The sequence below is a fragment of the Anomalospiza imberbis genome, chromosome 26 (genome assembly GCF_031753505.1).
Source record: "Anomalospiza imberbis isolate Cuckoo-Finch-1a 21T00152 chromosome 26, ASM3175350v1, whole genome shotgun sequence".
In the NCBI taxonomy this organism is placed as follows: Eukaryota; Metazoa; Chordata; class Aves; order Passeriformes; family Viduidae; genus Anomalospiza; species Anomalospiza imberbis.
The window spans coordinates 2,095,643-2,112,454 of record NC_089706.1 but is presented as its reverse complement, the minus strand read 5'-3'; the positions used below and the strand labels follow the sequence as shown (position 1 = coordinate 2,112,454).

General features: G+C 62.1%; 1 protein-coding gene across 1 annotated transcript in view; it reads left to right on the top strand.

The window, feature by feature from the left end:
* Window positions 1–337: 337 nt before the first annotated feature.
* The window catches only part of ITPR3 (inositol 1,4,5-trisphosphate receptor type 3), a 36,683-nt gene continuing 20,208 nt past the window's right edge, over window positions 338–16,812 (top strand). The window contains exons 1-13 of the mRNA XM_068173408.1: window positions 338–836; window positions 6,469–6,539; window positions 9,597–9,718; window positions 12,289–12,375; window positions 12,514–12,672; window positions 12,784–12,882; window positions 12,967–13,050; window positions 14,101–14,247; window positions 14,333–14,428; window positions 15,434–15,484; window positions 15,938–16,080; window positions 16,214–16,313; window positions 16,596–16,756. Of these exons, the coding sequence (XP_068029509.1) occupies window positions 748–836; window positions 6,469–6,539; window positions 9,597–9,718; window positions 12,289–12,375; window positions 12,514–12,672; window positions 12,784–12,882; window positions 12,967–13,050; window positions 14,101–14,247; window positions 14,333–14,428; window positions 15,434–15,484; window positions 15,938–16,080; window positions 16,214–16,313; window positions 16,596–16,756 (1,409 nt within the window). The 5' untranslated portion in view covers window positions 338–747. The remainder of the gene's footprint in view (window positions 837–6,468; window positions 6,540–9,596; window positions 9,719–12,288; window positions 12,376–12,513; window positions 12,673–12,783; window positions 12,883–12,966; window positions 13,051–14,100; window positions 14,248–14,332; window positions 14,429–15,433; window positions 15,485–15,937; window positions 16,081–16,213; window positions 16,314–16,595; window positions 16,757–16,812) is intronic.

Sequence of the window (16,812 nt, the reverse complement as noted above, 5' to 3'; positions counted from 1 at the left end):
GGGACGGGGACGGAGCCGCGGCAGCCACCGCTCGCTATGCCCGGTGGCCGCGGTCGGTGCGCGGGGGCTCCCCGCGACCCCCGAGCGCCCGGGGCCGTTCCAAGCGGGGGAGCGCGGGCGAGACCCCCGGGCTGGGGGCTCCGTGCTGGCTCTGAGCGGCCCGAGGGGGCTTGGTGCCGGGGGCCGGGGGTCGCGGAGCCGAGTCGGGTCAGCGGAGCCGGGGCTGCCCGCGGGCACCGGGGCGCGCAGCCCCCGCCCCCCCGACGGGAGGCGGGTGCGGGGGTGGGGCCTCTCGTGTCCCCCCCCCGTCCCGGGCGGCCCCGGGTCCCCTCCCCGCACGCTGCTGCCGGCGGGACTTCCTGATCCCGCCGCATTGGCCGCAGGTAGCGCAGCTGAGCGGGACGGGGCACGGACAGACGGACAGAGCCCATGCGGACCCTTAGCTGAGCTTCATCCCCCGCCCCCTCCTCCTCCTCCTCCTCCTCCTCCTCCTCCTCGTCTTCCTCCTCCCTCCCTGTCCGGCTCCCTTCCTGCCCGGCACATGTAAAACTTGCGCGTGGGGCTCCGCTCCCGTCCCGCTCCCGGTGCTGCCGGCGGCAGGAGCCGGGCTGGGATCGTCCCCCCGCGGAGCAGAGACCCCTCCGCGCCCCCGGAGCAGGGACGCCCCGGCTCCGCTCGCCCATGCTGGATTTCGGCCCGGGAAGGTGACTGCAGGAGGAAGCGGCGCCGCGCCGGGTCAGGGTAACCATGAATGAGATGTCGAGTTTCCTGCACATCGGGGACATCGTCTCCCTGTACGCCGAGGGCTCCGTCAATGGCTTCATCAGCACCTTGGGGTGAGCGAGGGGCTCCCGGGGCCGCCCCACGGTGATTCCGGGATGGACGGGACGGGACGGGGGAGCTGAGCCGGAGCGCGGTGGGAAAAGGAGCCGGGAAGCTCCGGGAGCTCAGCAGGGAAGGGAGAGGAGCCGGGCAGGGGGACAGGCTGTCCCCGAGCTCGCCCCCGGGCTCGCCCCCGGCTCCAGCCGCTGTCAGGCGCAGGATGTGGCCCTGCAGGGACCCTCAGCCCCCCTTCCCCTGGCCAGAAGTGGCTTCCCCCCGTTCAGGGGCTGGGGATGAGATGGGTTTAAGCAGCGCGAGGGGTCGGTGGGCTGAGGACGGGGACATGTCGGGGTGACAGCTCGGGCAGACGGGGCCCCTCCTGGGCACGGGGTCATTCTGTGCCCCCAGCCCTGCCCAGTGTGGCCGGAGGCTGCCGGCCCTGGACAGGCAGTGGCGGCTGCCGCCTTCCCCCTCAGTGTCGCACACGGCCGGCGGTCAGCGGGAATCGCTGCAGGGTCACCAAGCCGGGCTGCCCGTGGCTACCGAGTGCTGCCAGGAGCTGGGGGACAGGGCAGTGCCAGCTCCGGGCTGAGGCAGCTCCCTGGACGTGGCAGGACGGGCCGGGGGATCTCTGTCCAACCTGGGGACCTGTCCCGTGTCACTCCTGTGTCCGTGCAAGCCAAGGGTGCGGCTGGAGCCGCCCCTGGGCGCAGCCAGGACAGCGATGCCCCTCTGCTCCCACCGGGAATGTTTGCCTGGGGGCACGGGGACAGGGTGGGTGACAGGGAGGGCTCCGACAGGGCCGCCCTGGGGCACGGGTGGGTTTTTCCTTACCCTGACTCAGGATCCCAAAGCGTGCCCGCAGCCCCGGGCGAGGGGCAGATGGGGCCGTGCCAGCTCCTGCCCCACGCTGCTGCGTGTAGGAGAGGCTGAGCTCAGGCAGGAATGCTGACTTGGATGGGATTCCTGGGCCAGGAGCTGCCCGGCTCTATAATCTGCGCTGAATGCACTTGCTCCCACATGCCTGTGCTGAAGCGGAGCCGCACATACCTGCGCCCACACGTGTTCTCTCACCCACCACCGGGCACGCGTGGCACTGGACTGCTGCCCACCGGGGCTCCCTCCACCTGGCTGCCCAGAAATGGGGTGCAGAAGCGCCCAGAATCCCCGTGTGTGCAGCCACGGTGCCGGGCAGCAGGTCCTGCAGGTGCAGCCTGTCTGAGCCAGCCCTTCCTGCATCCCCACGGGTGCTTTTGGAGAGGTCTCCTTGGAGCAGGGCATGCTGAGCACTCCTCCAGCCTCTTGGAAATGGGATCTGCAGGAGGCTCTGCAGGGAGCAGCGCTGGTTGTTGTCCCCAGAACACATCCCAGTGGCTCGATTAGAAAAGTGTGGATTTTTCAGAGCTCTGATCCCTTTGCAGCTCTGACCCTCACATCCCCCTTTTTGCCAGGTGTTTTTCCAGACTTCCTCAGAAGCAGCTGAAGAGCGGGGCTTGCTTGGGGAGCCTCTTCTTCCTGGCCCAGCACATCCTCTGCTGGGCAGCCCCACTTTCCCAGGCTTCTGCTTCCTGCAGGTGCTTTCCCCCTCCCTCCTAAAATTGTTTTCCCTGGTGCCCTGCGACATGGGAGACCCAACCACACCTTAAATCACTCCTGTGATAAGGGACCAGGTGACTCACCGAGAGTGCTCCTCCTGCCACAGGGACCTTCCTTGGCTCATTTGCAAGGCAAACAGCTCTGCCAGCCCACGCGGGTGCCCTGCGGAAGCCTTCCTGACATCCTTCCTTGTGGAGGGGCTGGCTCTGGGCTGTGGGATCGCCTGGGGTCTGCAGCGGGATCCTCTCTTTATGGGATGACACGGAGCATCCCCAGGTGTTGATCACCAGTGTCACATTTAGGGTGGCTGCTGTGACATCCCTGTGCCAGCGCCCTGTGGAGCAGCCCCAGGGGTCTCCGGGGTGTGGGGCAGAGGTGAGGGGAGCCCTGCAGCCCCCACCTGAGGCTCCTCTGCTCCTCGAATCTCTCTGTCGGGGCCCCCAGGCACGAGCCCTCCCTTTCACCCCCTCTCTGCAGTGGGCGTTTGCTCCTGAGCAGGAAAAACATCCCGGGCCGGGCGTGGAGCTCAGGCTGGGTTCAGGGGGCAGGAATGCCGAGCCAAGATACCCAAACCAGCCCAAATGCTCGAGTCAGCCCAAAGCAGTGCCCTGGGAAGGGAGAGCTGGGCACAGGGATGGTCACAGTGACCCTTGTGGTGCTGGGGCACGGGATGGGCTGATTGGAGTGGCCAGAAGTGGTTCTGGGGACATGGGAAGTTTCCCTGGAGGATTTTGTGCTGCCCCATCCCTGCCAGGCTCCTAGAAACCTTCGGGAGCTCAGAACAGGCACTGGCAGAGGGGAAGGGTCGGTGACAAACCCAGCTGGGTGCCGGGTGGCTGTTTCAGGTGAAATTACACCTGTACCTGTGCTTGCAGGTGGATTTCGGGGTGGAGCAGCTCGGGGAGATGCAGTTGGTTAAAGGGTAACTCCATCTCCGCCGGGTCAGGATGAACCCGTCCCTGCCGGGGGCAGGAGGAGGAGGAGGAGGAGGAGTCCGAGCCCTCCTGGCACCGGGACAGCACCAAAAAGCTGCATTTTTGTGGCTGCCCCGCTCACTTTACTCTCTCCTCCCTGGGGCAGCGCCCACCCTGCGGGTGCCAGTGGGGCTGACCCGGCTGCACGGCCAACAACGAGCTCTCATCACCCTCCTCCTCCTCCTCCTTTTCCTCACCTCAGGGTTTGCTGGGCTTTGTATTGGGGTTCTCCTGGCTCTGTTGGGGTTTCCCTTCTCCCAGAGCTCCCTGGACCCCCCGGCATGCCCGAGCCCCCCTTGGCATCGTCTGTGCCACATCTGGGGAAAGTTTCTGCCCAGCCCAGCGGGCTCCAGCTGGGGGCTGTCCCCGGGGAGGGGTCGGGAGGTTCCGACTGCCCCGGATTTTGGACGAGCTCCTTGTCCCCTGACCTCGGGGAAGGCTCTGCCTCGCACGAGGCCAAACGCGCTGGCCCTGGGCCGGGGAATCACTTCGCGCTCGGGATTTGGAAGCACCAGGAAGCCCCGCTGGAAGCCCGGGGCTAAGAGCCAGCCAGATGCTCGCCCGCGCCTTGAGGGGCTCATCAGAGCTGGGTCCCGCCCCTCCTGCTCCCGGCGGGGGGGAAATTTGGAATGGAAAAATGACATTCCATGGGTGCATCCCGCCTCCTGCCTCGCTCAGGATCCTCCTCGCGGTGTTTGGACACCGTTTTGCCATTAAAAGGTGCCCTCGCACATCCCCGCCGCTCTCTGGGGAGCTTCCCTGGCCCATCCCACCGCGGGAATGCCGGTTTTTAGCGGGAGCGTGGCCCGGCCCCAGCAGCCTCCCAGGTGACTCATGTCCACTCTGTCAGAATCCCTTTTATTTTTTATTTTTTTATTATTGTTTTCAGCAAATTTTTAACCAAGGAATGTTCGCCCAGAGTATCAGTTTAATAGAAAGAACACTTCGCGTTCCTGCTGAGCACGTAATCCTGGGATTAAAGATGCCGAAAGTGCCTTGAGATCGTTAACTAATTAAGACTTCCAGGCTGGCAGGTCACTGTCTCCAATCCTGCCCGGTGGAGCGGGGATGCCGGGCACAGGGCACGGCTGCAGCAGGGCCGAGTGGAGGGAGAGGCTCCCCTGCTCTTTTCTTCAGTGCTGAAAATAAACCCGGCAGGTCAGGCCCTTCCTCAGAGGCCTGCAGCAATAACAGTGGAGGATTTGGGGGTTTAAAGTGCCCAGATGAATCGAGCCTTTCTGCCTCCGTGGGCACTGATGGGAGCTGGGGATGTGCTGAGGGTCAGGGCTTCACTCCCTGAGCCCCACCCGTGGATTGGTGTCCTCAGCCCTCGGTGGTTTTTGCTCCCAGGCACATCCCAAGGGTTTGTTCTGCCCTGTCCCCCCCTCAAAATAACAGAACAGAAACCAGAACTGCCCCCGAGTGACACCAGGGCTGTGCTGGGGCTTTGCATGTCTCCTGTGGTGCTGCAGCCACTCTGGTTTTTCCCCTTTCCCTCTTTCCTTGCCCTCCCAAGGCTCTGCAAGAACCTGGGAATGTCCCTGGCTACTTCCCTGCTGTCACGACCCAAGGAAAAGGTGTTTAGACAGCCCCAAACCCCCTGGTTTGCAAAGCCCAGGCAGCCCTGTGGGTTTGGGGTTTTTCCAACCTTCCAGGTCTTTGCTAATGGTTTTGAAGCTTCTGCTGCCACCAGGCAAATTGCTTTTCTCTCTTTATGTGAGATGTGAGGCTGTTCTCCCCGGCCCCGGGGAGCCGTGAGGAGCACAGGGGTGTCAGAGCCCGGTGCCAGCCCACGCCTCCTCACCAAGGACACGGCAGCTCCGGGCTCCCCGGGGTCCCCATCCATCAGCACCGAGGCCAAATTCCTCCCTGCGAGCGAAAGGAATTCTCCCCTCCTCCCGAGAGGGAAGGAGGCCGGACCTGCGGGTGGGATGGATCTGCTCGCTTTTTAGCCCTTTGCAGAGCAGCGCGTCCATCTCCAGCGATTTTCGGGTTGTTTGCTCTGCTGGGGACACCGTGAGTCCCTTGGGGGCGGCGGGGACAGCGCAGGCTCCGCTTTGCCTTTGCCGCACCCCGCTGCTCCAGGCTGTCCGTGCCCTCCTGTCCCGGGGACAGAGCTGTCCCCCATGGATTGTCCCTCCGGGGCAGCACTGCAGGCCATTCCCGCATCCTCCGGCACGCTCCGCACAGGGGGACACGCTTCCCTCTCGCTCTCCCGGGCAGGAGCAGAGTTCCTCCTGCTGCTCCGGCTTCCCGGGGCTGGGCAAAGCGGGCGAGCGGGTACAGCCTGTCTTGCTGGAGCTCCCAGTTCCCTCGGGAGCCTCTCACGGAGCTCCCAGCACAGGGAGCGATCCTCAGGCGATGCTCGCCCCTCTGATCCCCCTGCCGGGCTCTGCTTTGCTGTTCTCCCTAACTCTGAAAAACAACGTCCCACCCACCCCAAAATCAGCCCCCAGCATCCAAGGCCAAGCCTCGAGGATTTTGCTCAACGCTGGGAAAACAGAGGTGGGCAGGGAGGAGACACAAAGCCTTGATCTGATGGGCAGAACCTGCAGCTCAGATGAGATAATAATTAATAACCGGGTTTGGGGGGGCCCTGCCACCTCCATGCACAGCACCTGCACCCTCCGTGTCCCCGTGGGAAGAGTTCCCAGCCAGAGAAGGAGAACTGGTGAATAGAGCTGAACTCCTCCCGGTTTTTGCTGGATTGAGGGTGCAATAACAGAGCTCTGTGTGCAGGGGGGAGAGCTGGGCAGGGCAGGGTCCCCTCTGGCACTGGTCACTGAGCAAAGGGCCTGCAGTGACAGCCACGAACCCTCCCTGGTCCTTCCCCGCTGTACCAGCCCTGTGTGCCCGAGGCAGCGGCATGGAAAACATCCAGGGAAGAAGTGGGAACTGAGGGAAGGGGGGGGGGGGGGGGGTCAGCTCCTGAAAAATATTTATGGGTGGGAAACAGGTGGGAAACGGGAGATGCAGCTTTGGATGTGTCACTCTGGGCCAGGTGATGGTGGCACAACCACTCTGCGCACCCAGCCCTGCTGTTCCTGACCCTGCTCTCGCTTTTTGCCCCCCTCAGGCTGGTGGATGATCGGTGCGTGGTGGAACCGGCGGCCGGAGACCTGGACAACCCCCCCAAGAAGTTCCGAGGTGAGGCTGGGGCAGCTCCACCACTCTGTGAGCAGCACCGGGGCCAGTCCTGGCCCTGAGCATCCACAGCAGGGATGGCATGGCATGGCATGGCATGGGGCACAGCTCTGCCCTGTGCTGCACCCACCTGGGAGGTGCTGGCATGGTCCACCCCATGTGCTCAGGGTGCTCCACACTCAGGGAAGGGCCCTATCCAGGCAGGATTTGAGTGCCTGGATGACACAACCAGGGAGCAGAGAGCTGGGAAATCTCCCCAAACCCGTGACTGGGGAGTTGGTTTAGGGCCGCCGCTCCTTTCATCCCCCGCTTTTGTCATTTTATGTCTTCTTTTAAATAAGAATTTCTAAATATCAGTTCCCCACTCTGCCTTGTGCCTCCACCTTTTTCTCAGAGTGGCTTTACCAGCACCCATCCCCCTGACCACCCTCCTTTCCCCCCACACCCCAGAATGTCTCAAGACACCAATTCTTCCACTCTCTCAGGATCCCACCAAGCACTGACCTGGCTCTCCACGGGCGTTATTACCACTAACTCATTCACTAATCTAATTAACGACCCATCCAGCATCTCCAGCATCCCCCAGCAGTTCCATCCCCAGATTCCAGCCGGGGCTGGATGCTCAGCCGCCACCCCGGCCGTGCACGTGGGTCCAATCTCTTTTCCAGGCGCAGGTTTTTGGGCTCAGCCCTGCTCGCTGCGCTCGCTATCAGGATATCCAGCTGTTTGTTTTAATGGCCGGAAAGGTAGAGCTCTCCCTGCTCGATAGCCATCGCCTCAGCGAGGTGGAAACAACGGGTTGGGGCTGCTCCCTGGCCCAGAGGCTGCAGGGGATTTTCGTGCGCTGTCGCCGTCCCCACATCCTGTGGCCGGACCCTGCCCTATCCTGAAGCGCACACGGGTCGTGCCGGGGCTTCCCGCTGGGAAAGCAGGACCCTCCCGCCGAGGGCAGCTCCGAAAGTTTCTTTGGAAATGCCAGAACCCACCTGGGAGCTGTTCCTGCCCGGCTCTGCCGTGGAGAGACGCTCGACACCTCTCACCTCTCAGTTATTTGCTTTTTCATTCCTTGCGGTTTCTCCTCCCGCCGAGGCTCTCCCAGCCCAGCTCAGGCACGCCAGGAAAAGCTTCCACCCTCCCGGGCAAGGGGACAGTGGGACCCTCAGCTGTGCCACTGCTGTCCCCAGCTCCCCAAAGGAGTCACCTGGAGATTTTGCCCCTCAAAGCCTCTCTGGGTGGAAGTGTTACCCCCCAGACCTCTCTGGATGGGACTTTTGCCCCCAGAGCCATGCTGGGTAGGAGGTTTTGCCCCTCAAAGCCTCTTTGGGTGGAAGTTTTTCCCCCCAGACTTCTCTGGATGGGAATTTTGCCCCCAAAGCCTCTCTGGGTGGGAGGTTTTGCCCCCCAGGTCTCTCTGGGTGGGAGGTTTTGCCCCCCAGGTCTCTCTGGGTGGGAGGTTTTGCCCCCCAGGTCTCTCTGGGTGGGAGGTTTTGCCCCCCAGGTCTCTCTGGGTCGGAGGTTTTGCCCCCCAGGTCTCTCTGGGTGGGAGGTTTTGCCCCCCAGGTCTCTCTGGGTCGGAGGTTTTGCTCCCAAAGCCACGCTGGGTCCTGGCAGGTCAGCCCCACATCACCCTCCGAGCTGCTCACTCTGGGCACTGCTGGTGCAGGAGCTTCCTTCGCCTCCTCTCTTTTCCACCCCAATCCATTTTCAGAAATCTGGCGGTGCTTTAGCCCGGGTGCCAAAACCCTCCTGCTCCAAACACAAGCTGTCCTGGAGATTTTCTGCGCGCCACCCCCGCCGTGCCTCAGTTTCCCTCCTTGCAAAGCCGGGCTCAGCTTTGCAATGGACTCGCAGCCATTTCAGAGGGGCTGTGCTGGGTTCTTTGACCTCCCCTTGGTTTCTCCTTCCCCCCAGCGCCTTTCACGGCAGTTCCCATTAATGACCCATTTACGGAGCCCCGTGCAGGTGCTCGGGGTGGTGGGAGCCGGCTGCTCCGGCTGCTTGGCACGGGATGTGCCGCGGGCAAACGGGGCTGGCAAACGAGATGTGAAAGCTGGCCCTGCCCCAGCGGCCCCGGCCGGTGAGAACCGCGCTCGGCGCTGCCCCAGCGGCACTCCCAGGTAAATAAATACACGCTCGGGCCCGCCGCCAGCCAGGGAAGGGACTTTGGGGTTTGTTGTTCTTTATTTTTTTTTTTTTTTTTTATTTTCTTTTTTGTGTCTGAACTTTCTGGGCTGCTATTTCAGGCATAATTAGGGCGATTCAGGCTGCAGAGCCCTTCCTGCCCTCGCCCTGCGCAGCTTCCAGCTCAGGGAGGGGGTTGGGAGATGCGAGGGCCTCGTTGTCTCCAGACATCTGCTCTCCTGCTTCAGTTCCCGAAGCCTGGCCGTGGATGTCTGCACTTCCCGCCCACCATCCTGGGGGATAACAGGCGAATCGGGGCAATCTGCAGCGCAGGGAGGGTTTGGAGGAGCTGGGATGCATCTTGTGCATCCTTCAGGATCTTGAAATAGAGCTGCTGACACGGAGATTTCGGGAGCGGGCGCTCGCCGCATCCAGTGCTGGTGATCCAGGCCACGGAGGGATGGACACGTGTGCCATCCCGATGGCACAGCCACCACAGGCTCCTTCCACGGCTTCTGCAGGCTCAGGGTGTCCCGTGGGTGACAAGGGACGTGGAGGTGGCTGATGGTGTCCCAGCCTCCCTCCTGGATCCTTCCCACCAGTATCCTTTCCTCCTTTGGTGCAGCTGGGCTCCGTCAGAACTCCTTCTCCCCCCTGAAGCTTTCCTTCCCGACCAGCACAGCCATTTCCGATGGGAACACTTCTAATCACGAGTCCAAGAAGTGCAGTAATTCCTGGACTCATTATTTACCCTGATTTAAAGCCGACCCAGCAGCCAGCACACGGTGACGTGACCTCCACCAGTCCCCGCCGTGCCTCCCTCGCTGATGGGGGGACCATCGTCCCTTCCAGGAGTGTCCCTGCCCCTCGGTGACGTTGGCCCTGCTGGGGACACCCTGGTGGCTGCTGCAGCCTCATCAGGCCCTGCTCTGTTCCCAGATTGCCTCTTCAAAGTGTGTCCCATGAACCGCTACTCTGCCCAGAAGCAGTACTGGAAGGCCAAGCAAACCAAGCAGGACAAGGACAAGATCGCCGACGTGGTGCTGCTGCAGAAGCTGCAGGTGAGCAGGAGCGAGGCAGCCAGAGCTGGCAGTGCCCACGAGCTGGCTGGGTGATGGCATCCGGACCTCTGGTGACGCTGGTTTGGGATGAGAAGGGATTTCCAGCTGTGTTCTCCCCCTTGTCCCCTGCCCAGCCATTGCTGTGTCACCCTCCTGATGCTTCTTGTGCGGAGGTGCTGTGGCAGAGGAGCTCTGTGAGCACAGCCCTGCACCCTGGGGCACCCCAGGGCACCTCAGGACACCCCAGGACACCCCTCAGTACCATAGGACACCCCTCAGCACCTCAAGACACCCCTCAGCACCCCGGGACACCCATGCAGGAGGGAGCCCTGCTTCCAGAACGTGCTCCAAAGGGCTGGGGAAGGGAAAGGCTCCCGTTGGCTCCCCCCAGCCTTGGCCGGGGCCCACATCAAACATTGCACAACGGCCTCAGGCAGCTGGCGAGGCCCCGCCGATGATTCATAAAACCGAGGCTGGGGAGAGATTTCATTAAATCATCTCATCGGGCCTCGAGCCCAGCCCCAGCCCCGCCATCCCCAGCTCTGCCTCGGGCAGCGGGGGCTGAGCAGTGCCAGGACAGGGTGTCCTGCCCTGGAGGTGCCAGGACAGGGTCAGTGCCTGCTCCGTGCCCAGCCCTGCACGGTCACTGGCACACAGAGCCCCCATTTTCCTGCTCCCCTTAGCCAGGCTTGTAATGTCACAGCTGTCCTGGCCACGAGTGGCCCCAGAGGCTCATTTCTGAGCCGGATTGATTGCACCTTGGTTAGGGCTTGTCTTAAAAAGATTCTGCCATTTCCTGGCTCCTTTCTGCTGCTGCTGGTGTTTCCCTTCGTGGCCGGAGCTCAGCCCAGCCCTGCAGGCACCTGGCTGCAGCCTGCCCCTCCTCAGGGAGGCTGATGCACAGGCTGAGAGCATCCCCCAGCCCACGGAGATATTTCCTGAGGCAGGAGCAGCCAGGGCTGGAGCGGGGAAGCCCTGCCTGCCATCCCCGTGTTTGCCTTTCTGAGCCCGTGCCCCTCACTGCTGTGTTTCATTGGGTTTGTACTCTGTTTTCTTGGCCCAACACAGCTCAGACAGGCTGGGGAGGGGGCTTTCCAGCCCCTCTGCTGGTGTCCCCCAGTCCTTCCCGATCCTCTGCGGGCATCCCTGACTGGGCTTGGGGACAGACCCTCCCCATCCAAGGGACAGTGTGGGAACATCAACCCCGGGAACTTGAGTGCTTGGGGCAGCCAGCTGCCACTGCCAGCCCCCTGGCTGGTGGCTCAGATCTGAAAGGAGATTTAGGATATCCCGAGGTGCTGGATCTTCCATCAGAGCCCTGTTGCTCCATGGGCTTGTTGTTAAACTCCCAGAGCAGCATCACTGCGGGATTTCTTGGAGCAGGTTTGTTCTCCTGATGGCAGCAGCCACCGCTGCAGCGGCGTGAGGGTGACTCCAGATGGCACCCAGAGCTCCGTGGGGATGGAGGGTGACTCCAGGTGGCACCCAGAGCTCCGTGGGGATGGAGGGTGACTCCAGGTGGCACCCAGAGCTCCGTGGGGATGGAGGGTGACTCCAGGTGGCACCCAGAGCTCCGTGGGGATGGAGGGTGACTCCAGGTGGCACCCAGAGCTCCGTGGGGTTGGAGGGTGACTCCAGGTGGCACCCAGAGCTCCGTGGGGTTGGAGGGTGACTCCAGGTGGTACCCGGAGCTCCGTGGGGACAGGTACCAGGCACATTCAGTGCCCTCACCTCCCTGGGCACTCAGGACCTGCAGCCCCATCCTTCCTCCCGGTGCCAAGCCGTGATTCCAGATGTTTCCCAATTCCTCTGCCCTCAGGTGGAAGTGGTGAGAGAAGGATGGGAAAGGGCAGAGGCTCTCCCAGCTCCATCCCTCGCTGTTTCCCATCTTCCCATCTCAGTTTTGGGGGAGCCCTGGGCTGGAGCTGCCCGGGCCGTGCCCAGCCTGGCGCCGGGGCTGTCGGCGCTCCCTCGCCATTCCCAGATTTGCTGTGGGAGCAAGTTCCTGCCTCGCTCCACACATGTCAACATCCCATCACTGCTCCGACTGCCGGAGCCAGCGCATGGAAAATCCCTGTGGTTTTGGAGAGGGGCTGCTGAGCCTTCACTCCTGGGGACACATCCTACTGCAGCGGGTCCAGGCCTGCTCCATCTCTGGGCACGGCACCGCTGGCACGCTGCCTTTGGCTGCTTGGCTTTGGTGCTGCCGAGAGCCCCCAGTGCCCACATCCCCTGTTTAGGGTGTTTTACCCCCATCCCCAGCACCCTTGTTCGGTGTTACCCCAAAACCTGCTGTCCTGGGGGAATTTTGGTGCCATTTTGTCCCCGTCCTAGTTTTTAAAGTCCTCAATTTAAAGCCCTCATGGCCTTCCTAGGGCTGGTCAAGGCCACACCTTGGCCCTGGGCTGAGCTCTTGGATGCTCCCTGCTGTGGCCCTGGGGCACAGAGGGGTGCTGGCCCTGATCCCATCCCATCCTTCCCAAAGCCAAGGCTGTGAGTGACCCGCAGATTTGCTCCTGGGGAGGGAGGAGGGTGCGGCTCCACCCTCAGCTCTTCTCCTTTTGGAGCAGCACGCGGCCCAGATGGAGCAGAAGCAGAACGAGACGGAGAACAAGAAGGTGCACGGGGACGTGGTGAAGTACGGGAGCGTCATCCAGGTGCGGGGGCAGCATGGATCCAGCATGGATCCAGCATGGATCCAGCACAGGTCCAGCATGGATCCAGCACATCTGGGAAGGGGCTGGTGGTGCCTTGGGAGCTGCACTTCTCATCTCTCCCACCCTTGGCTCCTCCAGCTGCTGCACATGAAGAGCAACAAGTACCTGACGGTGAACAAGCGGCTGCCGGCGCTGCTGGAGAAAAACGCCATGCGGGTGACCCTGGATGCCACCGGCAACGAGGGCTCCTGGCTCTTCATCCAGCCCTTCTGGAAGCTCAGGAGCAACGGGGATAACGTGAGCGTGGGGCCCAGCAGTCCGTGAAGGGGTGTGCAAAGAGCTCCGTGCCTGGGCTCGGCTCCACGCCGGGTCTCATCCTCGCTCCCCTTTTCCCATTTTGCTCCCCAGGTAGTCGTGGGAGACAAAGTCATCCTGAACCCCGTGAACGCCGGGCAGCCGCTGCACGCAAGCAACTATGAGCTGGCTGACAACGCTGGCTGCAAGGAGGTACAGGAGGGGCTGGTTTTTTTCCTTCTTTTTGCCTTTTTCTCCTTTGTTCTGGGGTCGTGACCGCGCTCTCTTGCTCCGTAGGTGAACTCGGTCAATTGTAACACCAGCTGGAAAATCAACCTGTTCATGCAGTTCTGTGACCACATGGAGGAAGTGCTGAAGGGGGTAAGGAAGGAGCTTTGGCTGCATGGACCCGGCAGGCTCTGGGGGACAGGACGTGTGAGCAGCCACCTGGCTCTGTGACAAGGGCAGAAAAGAGCTCCTGCCTGGAGGGCTGTAATTCCTGCTTGAATTCATCACCTGGAGAACAGCACAGTGAGGCGGAGTGGGATATTTTAGGATCTGCTGGCAGCAGGGAGCCGAGGGCACAAATTACCGACCTCAGGGTGTTAAATTGACTTTTGGGGACAGCCCCACGCAGTGCCAGCAGTGGCTTCTTGTGTGGGGACAATTTCAGCTGCTCAGCCCTGCAGCAGGGTGGCTGTTGCCTGGGAAAGGAACTTTCCCTGCTGAGCTATTGTCTGGGGCTGAGGTCCTCCAGGAAGCAGCTGGATGGATGTGGATTGTTAGGATCTTACAGCCCTTCATCCCCAGGCACTGTGCTTATCCCAGCTTCCCACATCCTCCTTCCTGGGGTGTTAATGCCTCAAACATGTCCGGGAGCAGAGCCTCTGCCTGCTCCAGGGCTGGAAAGTGATGGATTCACATCCGCTCATCCCCTGGGGGTGGAAGCAGGGGGTCACTGCATGGATAAAGGGAGTGATGGCAATGCAGGGTGCCAGTGCCCTGTCCCCTGGGCTCAGAGGAGCATTTGAGCTGCCTGAGGCAGGTTCTAGCAGAGCTCCAGGAGGTTGGATGAGAAGAGGTGACAGTGTCCTGTGGTCCCCAGGGTCCCACAGTCCTGCCGGGCAGTTGGGAGCTGAGTCCAGGAGGAATCCCGTCCCCTTTGCAGCATGAGGGGTCACAAGAGGAGATGCATTGCAGGAGAGTCATGGAGAAATTTCCCCATTGACTGAGTGGTTACACATGGGAACAGGCTCTCCAGGACAGTCACCTTCCCTGGGAGTGTTCCAAAATGAGTAGACACACACTTCAGGATACAGTTTAATGGGCACGGTGGTGAAAGATTGGACTTAATGATCTTGGAGGTCTTTTCCAACCTGAAAGACTCCAGGATTCTATGACCCTGACCCTGACCCCTGTGTCCCGGTGCAGGGGGATGTGGTGAGGCTGTTCCACGCTGAGCAGGAGAAGTTCCTCACCTGTGACGAGTACAAGGGCAAGCTGCACGTCTTCCTCCGCACCACCCTGCGCCAGTCAGCCACCTCGGCCACCAGCTCCAACGCCCTGTGGGAGGTGGAGGTGAGCAGGGAGGGTCTGGAGGGGGTGTTTGGAGACAACCCAGTTCCTCCTGTGCTGTGGCTGAGCTCTCCCCTGCCTCTCCCAGGTGGTTCACCACGACCCGTGCCGAGGGGGAGCCGGGCACTGGAATGGCTTGTACCGCTTCAAGCACCTCGCCACGGGCAACTACCTGGCAGCAGAGGTAAGGGGGTGGCAGAGGGGTGCAGGAACGTGCCCGGGGGCTGTGGCACCCGTTGCAAAGGCAGTGCCCACCTCAGGCAGGGAGTGATGCCCAGCGTTTCCTCTGGTCCTCTCTGGTTTGCTCTGCGAGCCCCTGTGACTCCTCCTTGCTGGCAGGAGATGTTGACACCTGACCACCATCATCATTTACCTGGTTTAGGACCAAACTTTCCCCCCTGAAATCCCCCAGCGGAGGGGTTCACTTGCTCAGATGGCTGGGCTTGGCTCCTTGTCTGGCCCAGGGGGACAGGAGGGGGTGGCTGGGGCGTTTCTGTGCTCACCCCATGCCAAGGGACCGACTGGCACAGCCCAGTGCGTTGGAAGTGGGACGTGACTCATCCTGCTGTCCTCGCCTGGCAGAGGGTGGGGGCAAAACCTGGGTCTGGAGGCTCCATCTGCCAGGCTTTTCTGCTCCCTTTTAAGGCCAGCTCAAGGCCTCCCGGTAGAGGCACGAAGGAGTTGCTGCACTTGGATACTGGGGTGTGTCTGGCACTGCCAGCACCGAGGGCTGTGCTCTGCTGCCAGGGCAGCAGGGACCTCCTGGGGATGCTCCCCAGCTCCCAGGGCCTTTCCATCACTGCAGGATGGAAAATGGCAAACGCTGGGGCTCTGAAATGGGTGCTTTAAACTCAAAGACACTCTGCTAACACTTGAAGACAAAAGAAGATCTCAGACTGAGCCCATCCTGGGCTGGTGCTGCTCACTGGGAGCTCAGCCTGGAGCCTGCAGGGAGTTCTTGCTGCCACACAAGAGCCCAGGTCTGCTCCCCTGGGCTCCCCCATCCTCCTCCCAGGGCTGGGACATCGTGCACTGGGCGCAGGTCACATCCTCCAGCCCCACCCGGGCAGGTTTCCCTCTCTGTGTTCAGGGAAGGCAGGAACAGGGATCACACACCATCCCCAGGGGTTTGGAGAGACCGAGCAGGAGGACTGACAGCTGCTTTTCATCTCCCTCTTTAACTTTTCAGGAAAACCCAAGTTATAAAGGAGACGTGGCTGAGCCCAAAGCAGCGCCCACGGTGAGCAGAACCGCTGCTGCCGCTGCCCCAACCACGCCAGCTCTCAGCCAGGGCCTGAAAGCAGAGAAATGCCCCAAAACAAAGCCCTGTGAGGGGACTACAGCCGAGTTTGCCCCATGGTGCCAGCCCAGCATCCCCTGCCCTGCACTTAGAGCAGTGTCCTGCCTGTGAGAGGGCCCTGCCAAAACCTCTCAGAGGGGTCCCAGTGCATGTTGGCTCCCCAGGCCACAGGGAAATGCTTGGTAGATGAGAGAGCTGGATGTTCAGGGGGGTTTTTCTGTGCTGTTGGTGAGGTTTGGATCGGGGTGGGCCTCGTAGCTCAGGTGCATCCACGCCGCTTGTGCTCCGCTCGTGCGAGGCTCAGCCCCATCAAAGCTTCTGCTGCGTCCCCCCGATGCCGTGGGCGCAGGGGACCCCCGAGCCGGGCTCAGAGACCCCCTCCCCACCGTGCAGGGGGGCAGCAGCCGTGCCAGCCGCAGGAACACCGGGGAGAAGATCAAGTACCGGCTGGTGGCCGTGCCGCACGGCAACGACATCGCCTCCCTCTTCGAGCTGGACCCCACCACGCTGCAGAAGACGGATTCCTTCGTCCCACGGTACGGCAGCGGGGTGGGGATGAGGGGAGGAGGCTGAGTGCTGGGGGAAGGGCAGTGCTGGCGTGTCCCCGTGGGGGTCACTTGCCAGGACAGTCTGTGGGGGTCACTCAGCCGGACATTGTGCTGTTGGCAGGAACTCCTACGTGAGGCTGCGCCACCTCTGCACCAACACCTGGATCCAGAGCACCAACGTGCCCATCGACATCGATGAGGAGAGGCCCATCCGCCTCATGGTACGGCCCCGCTCCCTCCTCTCTCCCTGGGCCTGTTCCCTGTTCCCCAAGAGCTCTTAGGCTGCTCCTTCCCTCACAGCACCTAGAGACTGAAACACCCTGGATGATCCAAAGGGGTGGGTGGACACCAGCCTGGAGCCCACTGCAGTCAGCCAAAGCCCACCCCAGCCCCTCTGATGGGGACAAACTGGGTCACTGATGTCAGCAGGGGTGGGGGCAGATGGTGGGGACACGTCTGGCATGGCCCTGTCTGTGTGATGCTGCTTCTCCGTTGCTTCCCAGCTGGGCACGTGCCCCACCAAAGAGGACAAAGAAGCTTTTGCCATCGTCTCCGTGCCCGTGTCTGAGATCCGGGACCTGGACTTTGCCAACGACGCCAGCTCCATGCTGGCCAGCGTGGTGGAGAAGATGAACGAGGGTTTCCTCAGCCAGAACGACCGGAGGTAAAAGGCCCCTGGGAGATGGGGCCATGCTGGGCTCCTCCAAGGGCTCCCCAGCA